Source organism: Mytilus edulis, chromosome 6 (genome assembly GCF_963676685.1).
Source record: "Mytilus edulis chromosome 6, xbMytEdul2.2, whole genome shotgun sequence".
NCBI lineage: Eukaryota > Metazoa > Mollusca > Bivalvia > Mytilida > Mytilidae > Mytilus > Mytilus edulis.
Genome location: NC_092349.1, coordinates 24,658,298 through 24,680,487, shown reverse-complemented (window position 1 = coordinate 24,680,487; position 22,190 = coordinate 24,658,298). Strand labels below are relative to the sequence as shown.

At 33.1% G+C, this 22,190-nt stretch overlaps 1 protein-coding gene across 1 annotated transcript; it reads right to left on the bottom strand.

Annotated features, from left to right (window-relative positions):
• Positions 1-373: 373 nt before the first annotated feature.
• LOC139526303 (putative ankyrin repeat protein RBE_0220) lies at positions 374-3,433 on the bottom strand. Its single transcript, XM_071321433.1, has 2 exons — positions 3,406-3,433; positions 374-2,295 (listed from the first exon to the last, which is right to left on the bottom strand). Exons 1-2 carry the CDS (start codon positions 3,431-3,433, stop codon positions 374-376), a joined length of 1,950 nt encoding a protein of 649 aa, XP_071177534.1.
• Positions 3,434-22,190: the final 18,757 nt, after the last annotated feature.

The window sequence follows — 22,190 nt, the reverse complement described above, 5'->3', positions numbered from 1 at the left end:
CATTTTATCAAAAAAAATTATCAGTGATACCCATTAATTGGAAATATACAAATAATAACATATAATATTTTGAACTAATCATCATTTAAAAAAAATATTTGAAACACATAGAGAATAATAATTTAGCTGATTTTCTAGTATAATTCATGTGCCATTAAACCACAGTACATTGTTTATATGTGAATTTAAATTAAAGAACATACAGTTATAAGTATTAATGATTGTTAATTAGTTAATCCTAGACTCTCAAAAACCTCTTTAAATTTCCAGAAAGACATATACAGTAAGAACAAAATTACAATGTTTGCATTTGATAAAACACAAAAATATGAAAACAATCCGTGATTTGAATTAATTATTGTGACATAAATGTTTATGTGGACTTTAGTAACAATGATTCTATTTCAATATGTCCATTCTTTTTTGCCACATTTACAGGATTTTGACCTTTAGCGTTACATTTATTGACATCAGCTGAATGTTCTAGCAGTTCTGTAACAACATTAACATGCCCATTCTGACTTGCTATATACAGAGCTGATGTATCATCATTGTCACACTTATTGACATCAGCTGAATGTTGTAACAGTTCTTTAACAACATCAACATGTCCGTTCCCACTTGCTATATACAGAGGTGATGCATCATTATTGTTACATTTATTGACATCAGCTGAATGTTGTAACAGTTCTGTAACAACATTAACATGTCCTTCCTGACTTGCTTGATAAAGTGAAGAACATCCGTTTTTATCACAGAGATCAATATCAACAACATCACATCGGAGAAGTACACGTACAACCTCTATCCTGTTATTGTAACAAGCAATATGTAATGGTGTAGTGCCATCATTACTACATTTATTGACAACAGCTGAATGTTTTAACAGTTCTTTAACAACATTAAAATGTCCTTCCTGACATGCCCATAATAAAGGAAACCAACCATCCTCTCTACTGTAATTAATGTCACTATTACTACTTATCAACCATTTGACAAGTTCAATAGTACCCATATAACAACTTCCAGTTAGTGCTATATCTTTATTGTTGATATCTTTAATGGAAACAAGTTCTTCCTGTTTTGACAGATCAAGTTGGTTTAAATGCGCTATGAAGTGTTCAGTAAATAAAGCCGACCTCATGTTTTTGTTTTGACATACACTGTATACATAACCGTTCACCCAGTCTTTCATCAATCTTTCTATATAACTATCTATATGATTATCGGGTATTCTTATTACAAACTCCATTTCTGTGTCCATGGTATCTCTTGTCTTCCACAAAAATCTTGTTTTAATGAATTCGGTATTAGCATGATGAATGAAAACCTGTAACATTTTCTCCCCAAAGTATTTGGCCAGGAAATCAAACAACTTATCATGAATTATTTTGTATGTACATGTATTATCCTCCTTGACCACATAGGTACCTTCAAGGGTTTCAAGTGATTTCTTTATAGGTTTGATGGATGTACTTTTATTCAGTTCACATTCTTCTAGTAAATCTTCTATGACTGCTCCTATCTTCTTATCTTTTGGTGACAAGTTTTCTTCTGTTAATGTGTTGTTAAACATCACACAAAGGACTAAGCTACAATACTGCATCTTACCAGCATCACTTTCTCCATACATTTGTACAAGTTGATCTTTGAAAACTTCAAAAGGATTTCTAAAAAAGGAGGTAACGCTTTCATTCTTCTTGAGGTTCTGTTTATGATATAAGCTACATAAAAGTGGGAAAAAGTCATATTTGTCTGACAATTCCTTTACTTCATCAGTATTTTCCTTAAAGTAAACTTCAGCTAAAGCAAATTTTTCAGCGGCACTAAGTTTGAATTCTTCTGAACTTAAATCAATGTTACACATTTTGAAAATGGAGAGATTGCTAAATAGTTCATCTTTGTAAACCTCCATTCTACATGTAGAGATGATTTTACAACATTTGTCTACGAGAAGAGATTTTATGTGATCAAGACTTTGTTTCCAGTCAGTGTAAATTTGTTGGTTAAGAGTATATCTGCCACAGACATCATCAAAGACAAACAATGTTTTCCGCCCATGTTTAAACCATTTTCCAATATCTTCTGGTTTACTGCATGGAATAACAGTATAGCCATGTTTCGTCATCATGAGGGCAATGTGTTTAGAAAGAAAACTTTTTCCAGTGCCAGAATTTCCAACCAGGGTAACTGAACTTTGTGTCAAAACTTTTTGTATTACATGTTTCTCTGCTTCAGTGCTAACAAACTGTTGGTCATCCTTTTTCCACTGTTCCAAGCGTCTTTCGAACTGCTCTGTAAAATATGAAATAAAATTTGAAATACATTTATAATCGATTTTAAAAGTAATAACACATTTGAAATAAAAATGTGAAATGTGTCTGTTTTTGTTCTTATTGAATTTATGGCACAGTGAGGACTGCTGTATCCCTATGTCTGTTTTGTTCACGCATCGTTGTAAATATAATAGAATTTGATGCGACTGTCGTACAAGTGAGAGGTTTAGCGCTATAAAACCAGGTTTAAAGTGACAATTACCTCACCCAGCCATAGGGTAAGTATATAAATGAAAACAAAGGAAAGAGATCAAACATATTCTATTATAATTTCGCATAGGATAATCACACAGACTCTGACAAAATAATACAGGCAATCCCCCCTGTAGAACACTTAAAAAATGAACACAGCAATTTTGTATAAAATCTTAAATGGGGGGCATATATTGCCTGGGTTGCTGTCTTGGTTGCTACTTTAGAAATTGCGGTAGTAGTACACTAAATAGTCAATTATTTAGGACTTTATTCATCCAAAAGAGGGGATTTTTCAATTTTTGGACATTAACTTGAAAATGCTTTGAACAAGTTTTCATGTAACTTTGGTGACTAGTTTATATCAATAAGCTCCCTTTAGATTTTTTGTTATACATTTTGGATATGACATTACATCATGGGACTTTGTTTTATAAATAATATACAATCCACATCAAGCAGGGATCATTCATGAATCTATTAACAATAACACAAAGCTTGACCTTTATGTACAATACACGTGTTGATATGAATAATTTATATGTTAGCTATATATATGCATGACATATTTGCCATGGTACATAAAGCAGTTAACAGTCCTTAGTTGATTTTTGCAACAACCAGATTTGAAAAACTAAGGCTATCAAATGACCAACTTATCATTAATTGTAGCACTAGGAAAACATTTTAGATTTTTAAAGTGTAAAGTATCTCCATTTAAAATATCTAACAATTTATATCGATAAAAACATGACAAAAAACTGTGAGTTTAAATTAATTAATTTATGGTGCCGTTGTTTTTTTGTCACTTTTATCTGGTTTCTGATTATTTGAAAGATGAAATCGGGAATTTCAATTTTCACTGTGGATAGTTTACCATGTCGTGGACATTTGTCTATACGCATCACTACTCTTTCCCTTCCAGATGTATATATAAGATTGATTGCTTTTTTGTTGCTTAACGTCAAGTGGCAAATATTTCATAGATGTTCAGGACGAGAACAAGTTAACAATAAATACAATAGGTAGGTAGTAAATAAAGAGGCCATCCGGGATGATGGTCGGGGAAAGGAGTAGGTCCAGTAAGACCCCTTTTTGGCCCCAAAATATAGCAGTTTTACAAAATTGTTAAAATGTAAACTTTTAGCCATTTATTGGATAGTAGAAAGGTTCTGCTACATAAATATGGGCTCTTTTTGACAATACAATGCATATATATTGAGAACTAGCACCATTAATTCATGCTAAATTACTGAAATCTTCACAATTCCAGCATTTTAGTTAAATTTTAGACGGTTTCCATGTAAAACGAAAGTGGCCGCATTCGTGTTCATCCAAAATATTGAAATGGAAGTTGTATTGGATGATAATACATAAAATATATAAAGATTGAGGATGAACACGGATGCGGCCACTTTCGTTTTTGACAAAAACCATCTAAAAAGTGACATTTTTTCGCATATTTGGTAGATTTCTCATATTTGAGCCTGAATCGGATCGTTTTTAATGACTAAATAAGTTAAAATCTTTTACATAAATTAACTGCATCATATGAAATAGACACTTAAGTGTTTAAAAAGTGGTCAAAATCTTTCGTCAGATGAAACTGAAATTTGAGGCCAAATTCGGTCCTGACCTACTCCTTTGGACTGCCACTGGAAAATGAGGGTTAGTGAATAATAATAATAATAATAATAATAATAATGATAATAATAATAATAATAATAATAATAATAATAATAATAATAATAATAATAATAATAATTCTTTATTTAAAGAGAATTACACAGTCAGCTATAAAGCTTATCTTCCATGAGGCCCTCATGAAATATAACAAACAATCACAAAATATCAAATAAACACACATACATCAATTGTACATGAATAATGAAATAAAAAATTGTTATGAAATATACAATTTTCAAAACAGGTAAAAGTTACAAATTCATATACATGTATAACATATTTAGTATTGGCATCAACAATACCATAAGTTTGAGTAAGTGTGTGAAAATTATTATGCATATAAAAACGCACAGCTCATTAATGTTCCATCAAGTAATTTTTTTATTTCTAATGAATGAGCCTGTACTTGAGGTTGATTTTTTTCAGGGATATTGGTAAGTTATTCGAGGTAGATTTTTTCAGGGATATTGGTAATTTATTCCAAAAAATAGATCCTGAATATATAAAAGATTTCTTTAAAGCTCTGTTTTGGCTTTTGGAAGTTGTAAATCAGTAATAGTCTTTTCTGATGTATGCATAGCTGTGTCATCAGCATTCAAGTCTGTATGGCAGTTTTTGATGTGTAATAGAAGGTCATTTATGAACAAAACAAACAAAATGGGACCAATTATTGAGCACTGTGGAACACCAAATTTTATCAGAAAACTGATTATTTATATGGACTTGCTTTGTATTTTCACTCAAATATGATTTAAAAAAATCAACAGTATCTTCATGGAAGCCATCTATTAGAATAAAGAAGTTTTTTTACATAGAATTTCATGATCAACAACATCAAAAACTTTCTTAAAATCCAAGAGGACTGCCAAATTGATATTTTCATTATTCATTTCATGTAGTCATTTATCAATAATATTATTGAGAGCAGTTTGATATGAATGCTTGGGTCTAAACGAGACTGGGAAGGGTGTAAAATATCAAACTTTGTAAAATATTTATACAGATGTTTAGATACATGTCTCTCTGTTAATTTTGATAATGTTGGCAAACCAGATATTGGTCTGTAATTGCTAGCTACATTTGTTTTTCACCAGATTTGAAAATTGGAGCTACTTTGGCATTTATTAAACAGGTGGATAAATACCAGTATCAATCATTCGATTGAAAATGTATGTTCATGAAGATGCTATGACAGGAGCACTCAGTTTTAAAATCTTTGGACCTATATTGTCAGAACCAGAAGATGTCTTAACATCTAGTTTAGTTATTTCAGCAAATAGTTCTGAAACTTTTCCTGGAGGAATGATGAATTTGTTATGCCTTTTTCAAGAATTTCATTTGTACATAGTTTGTTCATGTTGTTAGAGTATTAAACTTTGAGTTGCTTGGTGCCCTGCTATGCCCTAATTTTTCAACACAAGAGGTGGAATCATTATTGAACGTATTAGCAATTTCTTTATGATCGGTTGTTTTATGTTCTTGAGTTGTAATAAGTTCATGTGGTTTTAATGGATTAGATGGATTTAGGCTGTGAATACATTTCCATAGTGTTTTAGAATCTTTTGGGTCTTTTTTCATATCATTATAATATTTCTGTTGAGATGTATCAATGATATTTTTTCTTCTGTTTCTCCAGAATCTATATTCAACCCAGATTCCAAGTGAGTGATATTCATCTCTCATTTTTCTTGCATATGAGATTTCTTTATTGTACCATTCAGGCTGTCTGTCTCTTTTTACCCGCTTTTTCACACTAGTGGCATGTTTATTTAAAATTTCAATACAAACAGATGGGTCATTTTCAAATTCAATATGTTGAAAAAGTGTACTTTTTAAATCTTTTAAATAATTTTGCTCAATAAAAGTCTTTAAAGTAATTGTGAAATGAGTATGTTTTTTTTCATACAATTTCTCTTGTCTTGTCATACATATTGGATAGTGATCACTAATATAATATTTAGAAACATGAGCCTCTTGTTTCCTTAATAACCCGTTGAAAGATACAAGTTTCTAGAGCAGTTAACCATCTTTGTGGTATTTTATTAGATTGTAAACAATTTATGTTAAAATCTCCCACAAGGATTACATCTGTATTATATTTCATTGCAACCTTAATCTCATCTTCGAATTTATCTATCCAACCAAATAGTGACTTGGGTAGTCTATAAACAAAGCACAATATAAAAGATTTCTTATAGCTAGGTTCAACTTTAATCCAAATAGTTTCACTATTACTTATTTCAAATTCATTTTTTCTAGAAAAGGAGGTGGTTTCTGTTAAATAGACGGCCCAGCCACCCCCACCATCGGTTAGTCTATCTTTCATTTGTAAAATATATCCAGGTATATCTATTTTTCTATCAAAAGTTGTTCATCCAAAACAGTTTCACAATAACCAATTATATCTGGGGGATTCGGAGTGTACATTAGATTGTATCTTATCTTATCAAACTTGCATTCCCATCTATTCACATTGTGGGAACATATTTTAAGACCATTGCATTTCTTAAATCCATTTGTTAGAAGATCGTCATTTTCTGTATCCTCACCAATAAGATAAGTATTGTCAATAACACATAGACATGATAGACATACTATATAATAAGTAAATAAAAGTATAAAAAAAAAAACTCAATACTAAAAGTGACCTCATGGATTTGTATTACAAAAGTATTTGTTTTGTACATTATGTCTGAGAAACATGAAAATTGAATAAGGGCAGACATTTTGTTTTCCAACAGGCCACCTACGGAGTTGTTGCAAGGTGTCTTAACGTGCAAAGAGTGTGGCATTCTCTTTACACAAGACATCGGATTTAGCGTCCCTGTTCTGACCGGACGTGACTGCAAACTTAATACATACCACACAGGCAAACGGACGCCCCACTTTGGCAAGTGTTTTACTGCCGGTCGATAGAAGACAAGTGACTATATTTCTATTCCCCAGTCACCCTCGGGGATTGTATAAATCAGAGGAAATGGTATAAGTGCCAATGATATAACTCTCCATCCAAGTCACAGTTCGTAAAATGATGATACACATGATATCGGATATGTTTCGTACGTCGGAACTACAATCCCAATCCCTTTTCATGAATGTGACCTACCGAATAAGACTATTAACCGGGTTTATAATAATATGAGCAACACGACAGATGCCTCATGTGGGGCATGATCTGCTTACCCATCCGAAGCACCTGAGATCTCCCTAAGTTATTGGTGGGGTTCGTGTTGCTCAGGCTTTGGTTTTCCATGTTGTTTCTTGTGTACTATTGTTTGTAAGTTTGTCTTTTTCATTTTTGGCCATGGCGTTGTCAGTTTTATTTTCGATGAATGAGATGAGTGTTCCTCTAGTATATGTTGCCCCTCTTTTTGTAAAAGTTAGTCATTAAAGGTCAAAGGACTGCCGTCAACACGGAATCTTGGCTCAAATAGAACATCAAGCTATAAAGGGTCCACAAAATGACTACTGTTAAACCATTTATATAAGAAAAACCAAGATCTTATCTATTTAAAAATAAAAACAGAAACTAGAAACACTTATGAACCATATCAACAAACAACAATCACTGAGCATCAGGTTCCTGACTTAGAACAGGTGCAAACACCTGTAGCTGGTTAAGTCCTTTTAATAGGCACAAACCTACCCCATACATGAAACAACAGTGTTACATTAGTAATACCCACTATAACATATCTATTGAAATGGCTTAACTATTTCAAAGGAAAAATTAAAATCACATAAATACTGAACTCCAAGAAAAATATAAAGAGAAAGTCCCTAATAAAATGGCAAAATCCAAAGCGCCTACAAAGTAAACGAATGGACAACAACTGTCATATACATGACTTGATACACGGCATTTTAAATGGTAGATTAAACCTGGTTTTATAGCGACCATATATTAAGAAAAGCAAGTGAACATACATTAGATGAATAAAGGAGTAGGTCCGGTAAGGGCCGATTTTGGCCTCAAATTTCAGATTCATCTGACGAAAGATTTTGACCACTTTTTAAACACTAAATGTTTATTTTTTTTTAATCAATTAGTTTAAGTGAAAGGTTTTAACTGATTTAGTCAAAATAAAACGCACCGATTCAAGCTGAAATATGAAAAATCTACCAAATATGCCGAAAAATGTCACTTTTCAGATAGTTTTTGTCAAAAATGAAAATGGCCGCATCCGTGTTCATCCTCAACCTTTATATATGTTATGTATTATCATAAAATACAACTTACATTTCAATATTATGGATGAACACAAATGCGGCCACTTTCGTTTTACACGAAAACCGTCTAAAATTTAACTAAAATGCTAGAATTGTGAAGATTTCAGTAATTTAGCATGACTTAATGGTGCTTGTACCCGATATATGTTCATGTATAGTCAAAAACAGCCCATATTTATGTAGCAGAAGCATTTTACTGTCCAATAAATAACTAAAAGTTTACATTTTAACAATTTTGTGAAACTTCTATATTTTGGGGCCAAACAGGGGTCTTACTGGACCTTCTCCTTTGATTTATGTCCCAAATGTAAATACATAACTAACAAAAGAAGGGGGTTAGATTTGAAACAAGATAAGAAATATAACATAAACCTTGGACAAAATGCAACCGAAGAAAATAACTTACAAATGTACACAGGTTAATAAAAATAATTAAAAGTAAACAATGGAGTACAGAAATACATGGATATATATTTAACAAAATGAAAATTTCGTCGTCCATAGTATGAGAACAGAGGTGAAATGTTATCGTCATAACAAACACTTATCAAAAGTGAAAAAAAAGGAAAAAGTGTGACGAGATATATTTATAAGTAAACAACAAAAATGATCCACAATGAGTATCAACAGGTCAAATTAACACGACAGAACAATGTGACAGTACTTGCAGTTACTGAGAGCTAGTTAAAATAGAAATAATAAAATACATTTATTAATTTATTTTAAAGTCATGTTTGTGGATAGCGGCTTTTTTTGTAGAATTCTGCCACCATATCCTGACATCATCAATCATTCCCAATCCATAAAGGTTATTTACGTCACTGAGGACTTATTTGCACTAACAGTTTCAGATGTATTGGTGTTTTTAAACTGGAAACGTTTTGGCGATTAATATGTATAGGATACGTTTGGTTAAAATATATGTTTCGTGTAATCTGAAAAAGTTAGGGTAAATGGGACATGATTGGTAAAAGGGGGACAGACACGTTTGAGAGTGTAACATGGTTCGATACCGCCATTGTCGTCCCTTGATTTTCGTTGTTCACAAATATAGTCCCTAGTGTTGACAGTGGGTTACTTGCCATTAATTTTTATACCCCTTCCAAATTTATTTCTTCATGTTTAATGCCTTAAATTGCAAGTTGGGGGGGGGGGGGGGGGGGTTTAAATTACACTGTAAAAAAATTTTGGTCCAGAATTTTAAAGGAAAGTAGTGATTTGGTCCCGCTGAAAAAGGTTTAAAATTAGCTCTTCGGAAGCTGTGAAAAGATTTCAAGACGCCATAAACATAAAATTGTCCATATTTTGAGTTAGAGCCGATGAAGTTTTCTATAATTTTGATATCATTTATCCCAAAAGTAGTACAACACACTGTAAAAGTTTCTTTGAGAAAGCGCAGGTGGGATTTTTTTTTGTATTTTCATTTATGTTCTAAAAGAAATGCATTGGAAAAGAAGAAAAAAAGAAAAGATCTTTTCTTAATCTTTCCTTTGCCAACAAAGGTCTCTATGGCGTTAACTTAGGCAATATCCTTCATCATAAACTAGTTCAATCGAAAATACCTCCTTATTTCAAAGACCAGTTTTTACCAATCATTTCTTATAAATATGCCAAACCTATTGCAACTAAAACTTTCAATTACAAACACGTTTTGCAGGATCTCAATATTGACGACTTAAACCTCCTGATTGCACTTGTGCTAGTTTCTTATTCACATTTGATTCGGCTGGCCACATTATAACCAGTAACCAAAACATTGTTAATAACACTTCCCTACGAAATGTCGTATCGAAAAGTCCAAAATGTCGTGAGCCGAAATCCATCAATTGGAAATACAACTTTAAAATTCTGATGGATTCAGTCGAGGATTACGCCAGGCAATGGACTAAGCGTGAGAAGGAAGACGTAGACACTCTTTCCGAATGGATAAAGGCAGTGAGGTCGTAGATACAAATCAGAATTAAGAAATTGAATGGGTATATCAATGTCCATGCTACGTCAATCTTTAAAGACCCTTATGTTTCAAAACACTTATCCTACCTTCATGACAAATATGTTGTTGTCCCCGCAGATAAAGCCCCAATCAACACCGTTTTGTGTGTAAAACTCATTACATTAACTGCTTGATAAACGAATAATGTATTGACAATTAACTTGGAAACCCAACATATACCCTCACGACACTTACCAAAGAGAAAATCCTGTATAATCATAGGTTTGTTTTGTGTTCCTTTGGAATGTCAACCAAAGATGATGAACTGGATCTTCCATCACTGTATTGAATACCTAAACTACATAAGTGTCCTTACAAACAACTGTATATTGCTGGGTTTTCCAAATTTTCCACGAAACCTCTTTCTAAATTATTAACATCTATTTTATCAGCAGTCAAAGACGGCCTTCAAAGTTGGTTGGCGTGAATCGGATGTGGATACTTTAAACATCCAGAGATCATTTAAAGTACATACAATCTAAATCTCTTTCATCTTGTAATAGTATTAAAACACTTGACTTTTCTACACTTTATACAAGTATTCCACATTTCAAACTAAAAGACAAATTGAAAGAGTTTGTATTGCTTTGTTTCATAAAAAAAAGAATGGCCAACGAAGATACATGTATCTTGTCTTTGGAAGGGATAAATCCTACTTTGTAAAGGATCACTCTGATTCAAACAAACAATTGTCTGAAACTGACATTATCAAGATGCTTGATTTCTTAAATGACAACATATTTGTTACGTTTGGAGGACGTGTTTTTCAACAGACTATCGACATTCCGATGGGAACGAATTGTGCCCCTCTTCTTGTCGACTTGTTTCTTTATTATTTTGATGCTGACCTCATTCTTTCTATGAAGAAAGATAAGAAGTTAGAAATATCCTTTAACTCTACTTTCCGCTATATAGATGATTTTCTTTCACTAAATAATTCAAAATTTTGTGACTATGTCGAATGCATCTATCCCATTGAACTAGATATAACGGATACAACAAATACAGTTAAGTCGGCATCAAAATTTGACCTACACCTAGAAATTGACAATGAGGGTCGATTGAAAACAAAATTTAACGACAAAAGAGATGATTTCAGCTTTCCAATTGTGAACTTTCTTTTTCTAAGTAGCAACATTCCAGCAGAACCTGCATACGGTGTATATGTATATATCTCCCAATTGATACGATATTCCCGTGCTTGCATTTCCTCTCATGATTTTCCTGATAGAGGGTTGTTGCTCACAAGAAAGCTATTAAATCAAGAGTTCAAAATGGTGTAGTTAAAATCATATTTTGGTAAATTTTACGGACACCATCACGGGTTGGTTAACCGTTATGAAATTACCGTTTCACAAATGATATCGGATATGTTCCTTACGTCGTAACTACAATCTCCTTCCTTTTCATGAATGTGACCTACCGAGTTAAGACCATTTACCGGATTTGTAATCACATAAGCAACACGACGGGTGCCAAATGTGGAGCAGGATCTTCTTACCCTTCCGTAGCACCTGAGATCACCCCTAGTGTTTAGTGTGGTTCGGGTTGTTTATTCTTTGGTTTTCTTTGTGGTGTCATGTGTACTATTGTTTGTTTGTTTGTCCTTTTCATTTTTAGCCATGACGTTGTCAATTTATTTTCGATTGATGAGTTTGACTGTTCTTCTGGTATATTTCGTCCCCCTTTGTGTGTGTACATGTAAAGCTTAAGGAATGATATGTGTTAGCTTTAATCTTTTCTTTTCAGTGTTGAGATCAAGAAAATGTGTCATCTGAGAAGAGGTCAGTTAAGATGAACATGGAAGGGGATTGTTAATCATCTCTTCAGAAAGCAAGTTTCATTATCAGACTTGCCTTAAGGAATATAACATCAAGCCTTCAAGAATAGCAGATAAAAAGACGAAGATGCATAATTTCACAGATTAGACAAATTTAACATTATTTGCAATGCATTAATTTGAGTGTAAATTGTAGTATTATAATCTCTAGAATAGCCGATGAATCAAACATCGATGAAGGTAGACATTTTGGTCTATGAGTGCGTTGCTTGTATACGATTAGGTCAATAGGATTCCCTATCAGTTTTGTTACATATCATAACTAACTTGAACTCAATAACTGACTTTCATTAGTTTGCTTCTCATTTTTTATTAGGTCTGGTTCTCAATAATTATATCCCGTATGTTGACAGTCTATAGTCTATTGAATAATACATCGTAACATGATAGTCTGGTAGATGTAACCTAACCTTAATATCAATGTCTGTGTTAAAAAAAAACTCCATCGGAGTTTCATAATTAGATTATTACAAACGGGTCAATTATGTTTGGATAGTAAATACATTGTAATTTGTACACGTTTTTTTAACAGGTGTTACTTGACCTTGACCTTAATTTCAGTCATATTTTTTGGAGACGATATACGATCTTTTGACATCACTTTAGGTATGTTGTCACTGTCTGTCATAAACTATCTTGAAGATCTTGTGCGGTGAAATTTCCGAACCAAAATCTGGCTTCCTTGATCTTCTTGTTTTTGAAAGTGTCTGAAGGAACTCCGATTCATATGAAAATAAGAAGAGGTCGACAAGGAGAGGCGCGCAGTGCGTTCCCATATGAATGCTGATAATTTGTTGAAAAAGTATACCTCCAAATTCAACAAATGTGTTGTCGATAATAAACTCCAGCATACAGTTGGATGTGGTTCTAACCTTGACAAAAATTAACTTGGAGCAGACTTGTTGCCTGCTTTCTAAATTGAAAGCTTGAATTTTTTTAAGCAGACAGTCAAGTTAACTTCATCGTTGGTGGACCAGACCTACGGTGTGCCTTTTAAGGACTGCTGAAGACCTATTGACAGGTCTGCTCCAGACCAGACCTGTGGACAAGTCTGCTTTTCACCAGTTCTGCGGTCAGGTCCTCTACTGACCAGACCTGTGGAGCTTTCATGTTTCATGATCTACATTAATTGTAATTCATAAATATTTATGAATGTTATTATAATGTAAAAAAAGCCTTTGACACACACTTTCTTTAGATGAGTATAAAACACCTAGATTGATTACAAGTTATATTATCAGGATTATTAAGTATACTTATATTAAAAACGTTGTTATTATATTGTAATTATTGTATTTGTTTATGTTGACCTGATTTTTGTTGTGTGGCCTGATAGTTGTTTTCAGAATAATCTTAGAACTGTGCAGTTTAGAAATCACTGGAACAATTACAGAATGATTGGAACTTTCCAGAATGATCCTAATAAAAGATGCGTTATATAAACTTCTACATTTTACTAGAAACTTCTGTTGTAACTTTCTAGGATGTTCCATCATAGACTTTTCTAGAATCTTCCATGACAATTATATATATATATACAGACACTAAAGTTAAACACACACTCTTGGATTTGGACTTAGACATCGATAGACATTAATATTCATAGCATTTGGATCGACATTTTTATTCTGCAAACAACATCATACTAGATTGTGACCGTCATATTCAGATTGGATTCCGAATGATATGCGGATACAGATAAAGATAAAAGATTGGACTCATATTTTGACAGTTAAGTTGACAGTAATATTTGTGTAATACCTCTTGTAAACTTTTGTATAATAAATATTGTTAAATTTTATTATTGATTTGTGTCTTTTGTTGGCTACAATTTAAAGGCGATTTCTGGCCGTAACAGAAATTGGGGGCTCGTCCGGGATAACGAAAATATCTTATTCAAAATTTATTCAATATTTTTATTATAACTAGCCAACAAAATTCTACAAAATGGCATTTGATGCCGGTAAATTTTTGAAAACGCCAGAACTGGAGGGGTTTGATAATTTAAAGAAAGAGGAATTAGTGTTGCTTGCTAAACATCTGAAATTAGATTTTAAAGTATCTATGAGAAAACAAATTATAAAAAATTTGGTTATAGACAAATTAGTTGACGCAGAAATTTTAGGTGAAGAGGCTCTTGAACTTAAGGTCGAAAATATTGACGCCTTTAAATTAAAACAGCTTGAATTAGAACATGAACTCAAATTAAAAGAACTGGAATTGAAGGAGATGGAGAAAAGAAAAGAAGATGAACTTAAATTAAAACAAGATGAACTTAAATTAAAACAGGCAGAACTGGAAATGAGGGAAAGGTTGGAAATGGATAAAAAAGAAAAAGAAGATGAATTTAAATTAAAAGAACTTGAAATGAAGTTAAAAGAACTTGAAATGAAGGAAAGGCTAGAGATGGAGAAAATGAAAATTGAAATGGTCAAGGAAGAAAGCAACACTAAAGTCCAGCAGAAATCAGAATATTTTGATGCAGCAAAAAATATACGTTTGGTTCCTAGATTTTGTGAAAAAAACAGTCGATAAATATTTTCCACAGTTTGAGAAAATTGCTCATAATTTGAATTGGCCAAAGCCATATTGGACTACAATGCTACAAAGTGTTTTGGAGGGCAAGGCCGCTGAAATATATATACTCCGCACTTCCATCAGAAAAAAGTTCTGATTATGACACGGTCAAACAGGAAGTTTTGAAAGCTTATGAGCTAGTACCAGAAGCATGTAGACATAAATTTAGATCTTATAAAAAGTTTGATTCGCAAACCTATGTGGAATTTGCTCAGGAAAAAGAAGATCTATTTGATAAATGGCTTACTTCAAAGAAAACAGATAACAATTTTGATAACCTAAGACAATTGATGTTATTAGAAGAGTTCAAACAATGTGTTCATTTAGACTTAAAAACACATTTAGACGACAAAACTGTTGGGACAATACATGATGCAGCTGTAATTTCAGATAATTATACCCTTTCACATAAAAGAGGTTTCAAGGGTCAAAATGTTAATACTTCAAGTGGAAATTACAAAAATCCAAGCACTGAGCATACTGATAGTAAGCCTGATGCAAAGAATAAGAGTCAGTCCAGTTATAATATGTCTAGTCCAAAATTTGATACTTTTGAGAAGAAGTCACTGATTTGTGCTTATTGTAAGAAAAATGGTCACCTGATGGCTGATTGTTTTAGACTCCAGAAGAAGAATGAACGAGATAATAAGCCGAAGTCCAGTGCTTGTACAACACCTTATATTACCAGTACATTGTAATGTCCTTCGAGTCAGGCTTTTAAGTCCAGTTTTTGTGATTACTTGGAGGAATATAAACCCTTTATGTCTGATGGGTTTGTTTCTATTGTTGATGATACCGCTCTTCAGCCTATTAAGATTTTACGGGACATTGGAGCTTCTCAGTCTTTATTGTTAGAAGGTGTGTTGCCTTTGTCCGAGAAGACTTCTGTTGGTGCCTCCGTTTTGTTACAAGGTGTAGAGTTAGGTTGTATAGATGTTCCTCTCCATCGTATTTATCTGAAGTCAGATTTGATAACTGGACCAGTTATTGTGGGTGTTCGTCCTAATCTCCCTGTTGAGGGTGTTACATTATTGCTAGGAAATGATCTAGCTAGGAACAAAGTAGTTGCTGAACCAATTGTTACCAGTGAACCGGTGGTGGATGTTAAATTACCTGAAGATGATGCTGAATTGTATCCAGCTTGTGTTGTCACTAGGGCGATGGCTAGAAAACAACAAGATGAGTATTTGCAAGAAAACCAGTTTGATTACATGGACCTTTCTGACACTTTCCTAGCCGACATTGAAGGTCCTGGTAGCTCAGAAAAGGCCATAATAAGACCACCTAATGTTAACAAGAATGTAATTATGCCATGGCCAGACGTAAACAGCCATCCATTAGACAGAAAGAATTTATTCGAAGAACAAAATAAAGACCCCGAGGTTCTTCAGCTCAGCCAGAGGGCTCAACCACAGGAGGAAGCAGACAAAGTGGCTGAATGCTTTTTCCATCAAGACGGCATTTTAATGAGGAAGTGGATACCTCCTGATGCTACCCCAGAGGAGGAATGGAGAGTGGTGGTGCCCAAAGTTTATAGGCAAGAAATTATTGGTCTTGCCATGACACCCCCTTGGCTGGACACTTAGGTATGAGGACGACTTGCCGTAAGATCTTACAGCATTTCTACTGGCCAAGACTTAGAAATGATGTTGCAGAATACTGCAAATCATGTCATATATGCCAGGTTGTTGGTAAGCCTAACTAGAAAATACCACCAGCACCACTTCTGCCTATTTCAGCCTTTGAGGAACCTTTTAGCAGAGTTCTAATTGACTGCGTTGGACCTTTACCGAAGACCAAAACTGGAAATGCGTTTTTATTGACAATCATGTGTACATCCACTCGCTTTCCTGAGGCTATTCCGCTAAGAAATATCAAGACACCTACTATTGTCAAAGCACTTATCAATTTTTTCACATTAGTAGGACTTCCTTAGTCTATACAGTCCGACCAGGGATCAAATTTCATGTCAGGTTTATTTCAGCAAGTCGTGTACCAGTTAGGGATTGATCAGTATAGATCAAGTGCGTACCATCCAGAATCTCAAGGTGCCTTAGAACGTTTTCATCAAACATTGAAGAACATGATTAGAACTTTTTGTCTTCAATTTGACAGAGACTGGGATGATGGAGTTCACTTTCTACTTTTTGCAGTCCGAGAGGCTGTTTAAGAATCCCCTGGACATCCTTTACAGGCTAAATATTGTGGTCCTTATACAATATACATAGTGAAATCAATGATTTGAATTACATTGTAAAAACTCCAGGTCGGCGTAAACAAAACAGAGTGTGTCATATTAATATGTTAAAGCCATATTTTGAGCGTACTAATGAATGTGAGAGTAAACCAGTTGCCACTTTAGGCATGGTTAAATTCGAGAACAATCATGAGAAACCAGAGGCAATTGAACCACCTTTTAGTTCTAAAACTATGGAAGAGACGGTTAGATGTGCCAAACAAAACCACTGCTGTTTGTCATGATATTGATGTAGGAGATGCTTCTCCCATTAAGCAACATCCTTACCGGCTCAATCCACTCAAACTTGAAGTTATGAGAAAAGAAATTGAATATATGCTTGACAATGATATTATTGAGCCAAGTAACAGTGAATGGAGCTCTCTTTGTCTCCTTGTGCCAAAACCAGATAAAACCTTTCGTTTCGTGACTGATTTCAGAAAAGTAAATTCAGTCTCAAAATCTGATTCCTATCCGATTCCAAGGATAGACGATTTTATTGACAACATTGGTCAAGCAAAATTTGTGAGTAAATTTGATTTTTTGAAAGGTTATTGGCAAGTTCCATTGACACAGAGAGCTCGTGAAATATCAGCTTATATTACACCAGATGGCTTATTTCAATATACTGTAATGCCGTTTGGCATGAAAAGTGCACCAGCTACATTTCAAAGAATGATCAATATTGTTATAAAAGATTTGAACTGTTGTTATGCTTAAATTGATGATCTAATTGTATGTAGTGATAGCTGGGAACAGCATTTAACACATTTGTATGATACTTTTGATAGATTGTCACAATCAAATTTGACTGTTAATCTTGGTAAAAGTGAATTTTGTCAGGCCACTGTTGATTATTTAGGGCAAACAGTTGGCCAAGGTCAAGTGAAACCTATTATGGCTAAAGTGGAAGCTATTTCCAAATTTCCTCCTCCTACAAATAGAAAACAACTGAGATATTTAGGCATGATTGGATTTTACAGAAAATTTTGTTCAAATTTTGCTACTGTGGTTCAACCATTGACTTCTTTTACGAAAAGGTTCTAAATTTATCTGGAGTGAAAATTGTCAAAACGCTTTTGAAAATAGCAAATCACTTTTAATTAATAGTCCAGTTCTGATTACTCCAGACTTTGAAAAACAATTTAAACTTGCCGTTGATGCAAGCGATGTAGGAATTGGAGCTGTTTGTATATCAAGAGACAGATGGTAATGTTGAGAAACCTATATCATATGTTTCCAAGAAATTAGATAAACATCAGAAAAATTATTCAACTATCGAAAAAGAGTGTTTTGCAATGTTGTCAGCACTTCGACATTTTGATGTATATTTGAATCCCACTGTATATCCTATTCTTGTTTGTACTGATCATAATCCTCTCGCCTTCATACATAAAATGAGAAACAAGAATCAGAGGTTGACTAGGTGGAGTTTATTGTAACAGGAATATGATGTAATTGTAAAACATATTAAGGGTAAAGATAATGTAATAGCAGATGCTTTATCTAGAGAATATTAAAACACTTTGTATATACTATGTATTTTTGTTCATATTATTCATGATAAGTTTTTGTTACACTAAAACTTCTTTTAAGGGGGGAGGTGTTATGATATTGTAATTATTGTATTTGTTTATGTTGGCCTGATTTGTGTTGTGTGGCCTGATAGTTGTTTTCAGAATAATCTTAGAACTGTGTAGTTTAGAAATCACTGGAACAATTACAGAATGATTGGAACTTTCCAGAATGATCCTAATAAAAGATGCGTTATATAAACTTCTACATTTTACTAGAAACTTCTGTTGTAACTTTCTAGGATGTTCCATTATAGACTGTTCTAGAATCTTCCGAGACAATTATATATATATACAGACACTAAAGTTAAACACAGTTATACTTCTTGTAAACTTTTGTATAATAAATATTGTTAAATTTTATTATTGATTTGTGTCTTTTCTTGGCTTCAATTTAAAGGCGATTTCTGGCCGTAACAACGTATATAAAAGAAGTTAGTACAATCAACATATATCAATATTGATTAACCGTAATTAGCATTGTCCTTAATTGACTGTGATCTTAACAAGTATTTTATCCTGTGTTATGACAAATTGTTACATACACAACGGTAGAAGCCGATCACCAAACTGATACATAAAAACTTTGTTCTTGTTTTAAGTTCTTAAAATTCCCCATGACATTCATATTCATCATGGAAAATAACTTCATATAAATAGGTCGTAACTGTATACAAACAGACACAAAAGACTCAGTTTCGTATCGATTTGAAATAATTCTTTAACTGATACTCCAATACATCACTTGCCTGTTGTCATCCATCATCGACAATTTTTGCTACTTCCATTTATACTGTTAAAATTTGGCACAAAATCCTCCAAAATCAAAATCAATATAGTTTATTCATATTTAATTATCGACTTGGGGACCCTGTGGATATGTCTGCTCTTGACCAGACCTGTGGACAAGGCTGCTAGTGACCAGACCTGAGGACAAGTCTGCTTATAGTAAAGCAGGTTACACAGAAATCCTGCAAATTGTGATACAAGCATGAAACTTTGTAAGAACATGCCTTTAGGTGTATTTAATCATATTAGGGGGTAGCCACGAAAAAAATCCATCAGATCATGGCGGCCATCTTTGATTTTCAAAATTACGTCTTTTTAGGGAACACACCAAATGCATGATCCATTTTGCGTGTATATTATCCAACTTACTCCTGTTTTTTTTATGAATATCCGGAATATGAATGTTTTATTACCCTAATAACGTCAGTCGTTATATCCCGGCGAGCGCCGACTAATTTTTCGATTGCTACATTATGTTCGATAAGCTACAGGTCGCTTGAGGTTGCAGAGTTATCCGAGTTAACTGTTTTTCTGAGTGTGAATTCGCATTGTTATAAGACGTGTGTCGGTATTTGTCTATCCAACGTTTATGTATTTAGTTACGAAGTTTGATTTGTAATTCTGATCGGATATTGATTTAAAGGAATTCTATTCCTATAAATAACGCAATTCTATAATAATATTGTGGCTAAATACATCAAATAACATAATTAGAAAACTAATCTAGAATTTATAGAAATTTGCATGTGACCTTACTTTTTGTTGCGTTAATCCATTCATGTTACAGAAACTTACTTTGTTCACTTCTCTTATAGTTAAAGTCATATGAAACGAGTGAGTGGTGAAAAATAATGTTTATCCAATTCTTGAACCAATGCATATATATATATATATATATCATAAACGTAGTACTCTGTGTACGGTTTTCTCATTTTTTACGCAAATATATCGTATAATCGTCAATTTGTTTTCTCTCTGTCTTTTATGATTTAGCAAATATGGCTGCTCATTAAATGCCGTTTTTTTAAGCCGAAGTTTACCGATTGTCACCTTAAAGTAAACAAATAACAAAAAGCATGAGTATAGAGCACGTGTTTAACATGTACAATCAGATAATTGTGTATTTTAATGACAGATCCATGCCTATTGCGATCACCGGATTTTTACGAGGAGGGTTACGGTCAGGTCAATATGCATGCAGAAAATATGTCGGAAAATTGCTTCCTGAAAGGAAGCAATTAAAAATAAGTAAACTTCTTCTAAATGTGGACAAATTAATTTTCCTTAGAAAAAAATATATGTACATAAATTGTATAATGAAAACTATCCGTTGAGTTATAAAAAACGTATGCATATTGTTTTAGGTTTCTTATGACTTTAATGTGTTTCACTCGGTTTTAGTTTTATTTGTAACAAGCTGACTACTACTGTTACATTTCTCTATTACTCATATACTATTTGCGTTATTGTTCTATTATTTAGTTATTGATAACTTTTGTTTATTTATATCATAGTTATTTTATTTTTGAAATGGTAAAATGAATTTGCTTATCAGCTTCGGCAGCAGATAGTTGCGAAACTATATGGAAAAAATGTTGTTTGTGTCAGGTAGTCACAACAGACCTACTGAAATCGTCAAATGAAGAATATACAATGTTAGAGTAAAAATATCCCTCTTTTTAATAAATTAAATGCTCTCCCTATCCCTCTTGATATTCGGCGACTACACCACGGATATGGTATAGAAAGCACAATGAAAAAGGAAAATAAAAAGTACCATAATTTGTGTGCAGGATAACGTTCAATAGTACAAAACTGTTGAGAGAGCCCATAGACGGTATATGTCACCGATGCCATCTAAAAGTTCGAGTGAATGTTAGTCTCCTAAACCTTTTAGGTGCACTCCTCGTTTTAAAGACCAACAGCAAGATCCAGTTGAAAATGTGTATGAATATTTCATATTGTTTTAGTTCGGCAAATCAAACTACATTTCTCAATTTAAGAAATTTTAAGAACTTAAAACAAGAACAAAGTTTGTATGTATCAGCTTAGGGATCGGCTTGTACTGGTGTGTATGTAACTATTTGTCATTACACAGGATATAATACTTGTTAATATCACAGTCAATTAAGGACAATGCTAATTACGGCTAATCAATGTTGATATATGTTGATTGTACTAACTTCTTTTATATACGTTTTTAATATAAGTATACTTAATAATCCTCATAATCCTGATATCATGGCATATTACCGTATTCAAAACTTTTCATATCAGACTTGAGCTTTAAGCTTGTAAACACATTCGTATTCTTCTGTTTTTCCACAGAAGGCTTATATAGCAAATATCTTTACTCGCTAGACTGTACTAGTTATTATACATATTATTAAACCTAATTTTTCATGTTCTTTATGTCATTTCATATATTCTGATATACATTAAATAATGGATATACTAACACATAGAACTATATGTATCATAAAAGAAATGAAAGTTTTTTTGGGTTTCTTTTTATTAGAAGGCGGATAGAAAGGTTATCCAACGAATCGGAACAATATTCTTATATCATGGGATATCAACATCATTGTCGACGTTGCTTCGTTCCCCATTGTTTACTGTCTCTTCCTAACTTTTACTTTATATATGCATTACATGCATGGATATTTCATCGTAATTCACCTTGTTTGCATTAGATTTACGATTCTGTATTCCACAAAATATACTAACGAAGCTTGTA

Bases quoted from the DNA above. Each gene is read 5' to 3' on its own strand.
- LOC139526303 (XM_071321433.1), bottom strand. From the start codon at position 3,433: ATGCGTATAGACAAATGTCCACGACATG. The intron at 2,296-3,405 runs GTAAACTATCCA...CATATTTTACAG, and splicing joins AGACAAATGTCCACGACATG to AGCAGTTCGAAAGACGCTTG.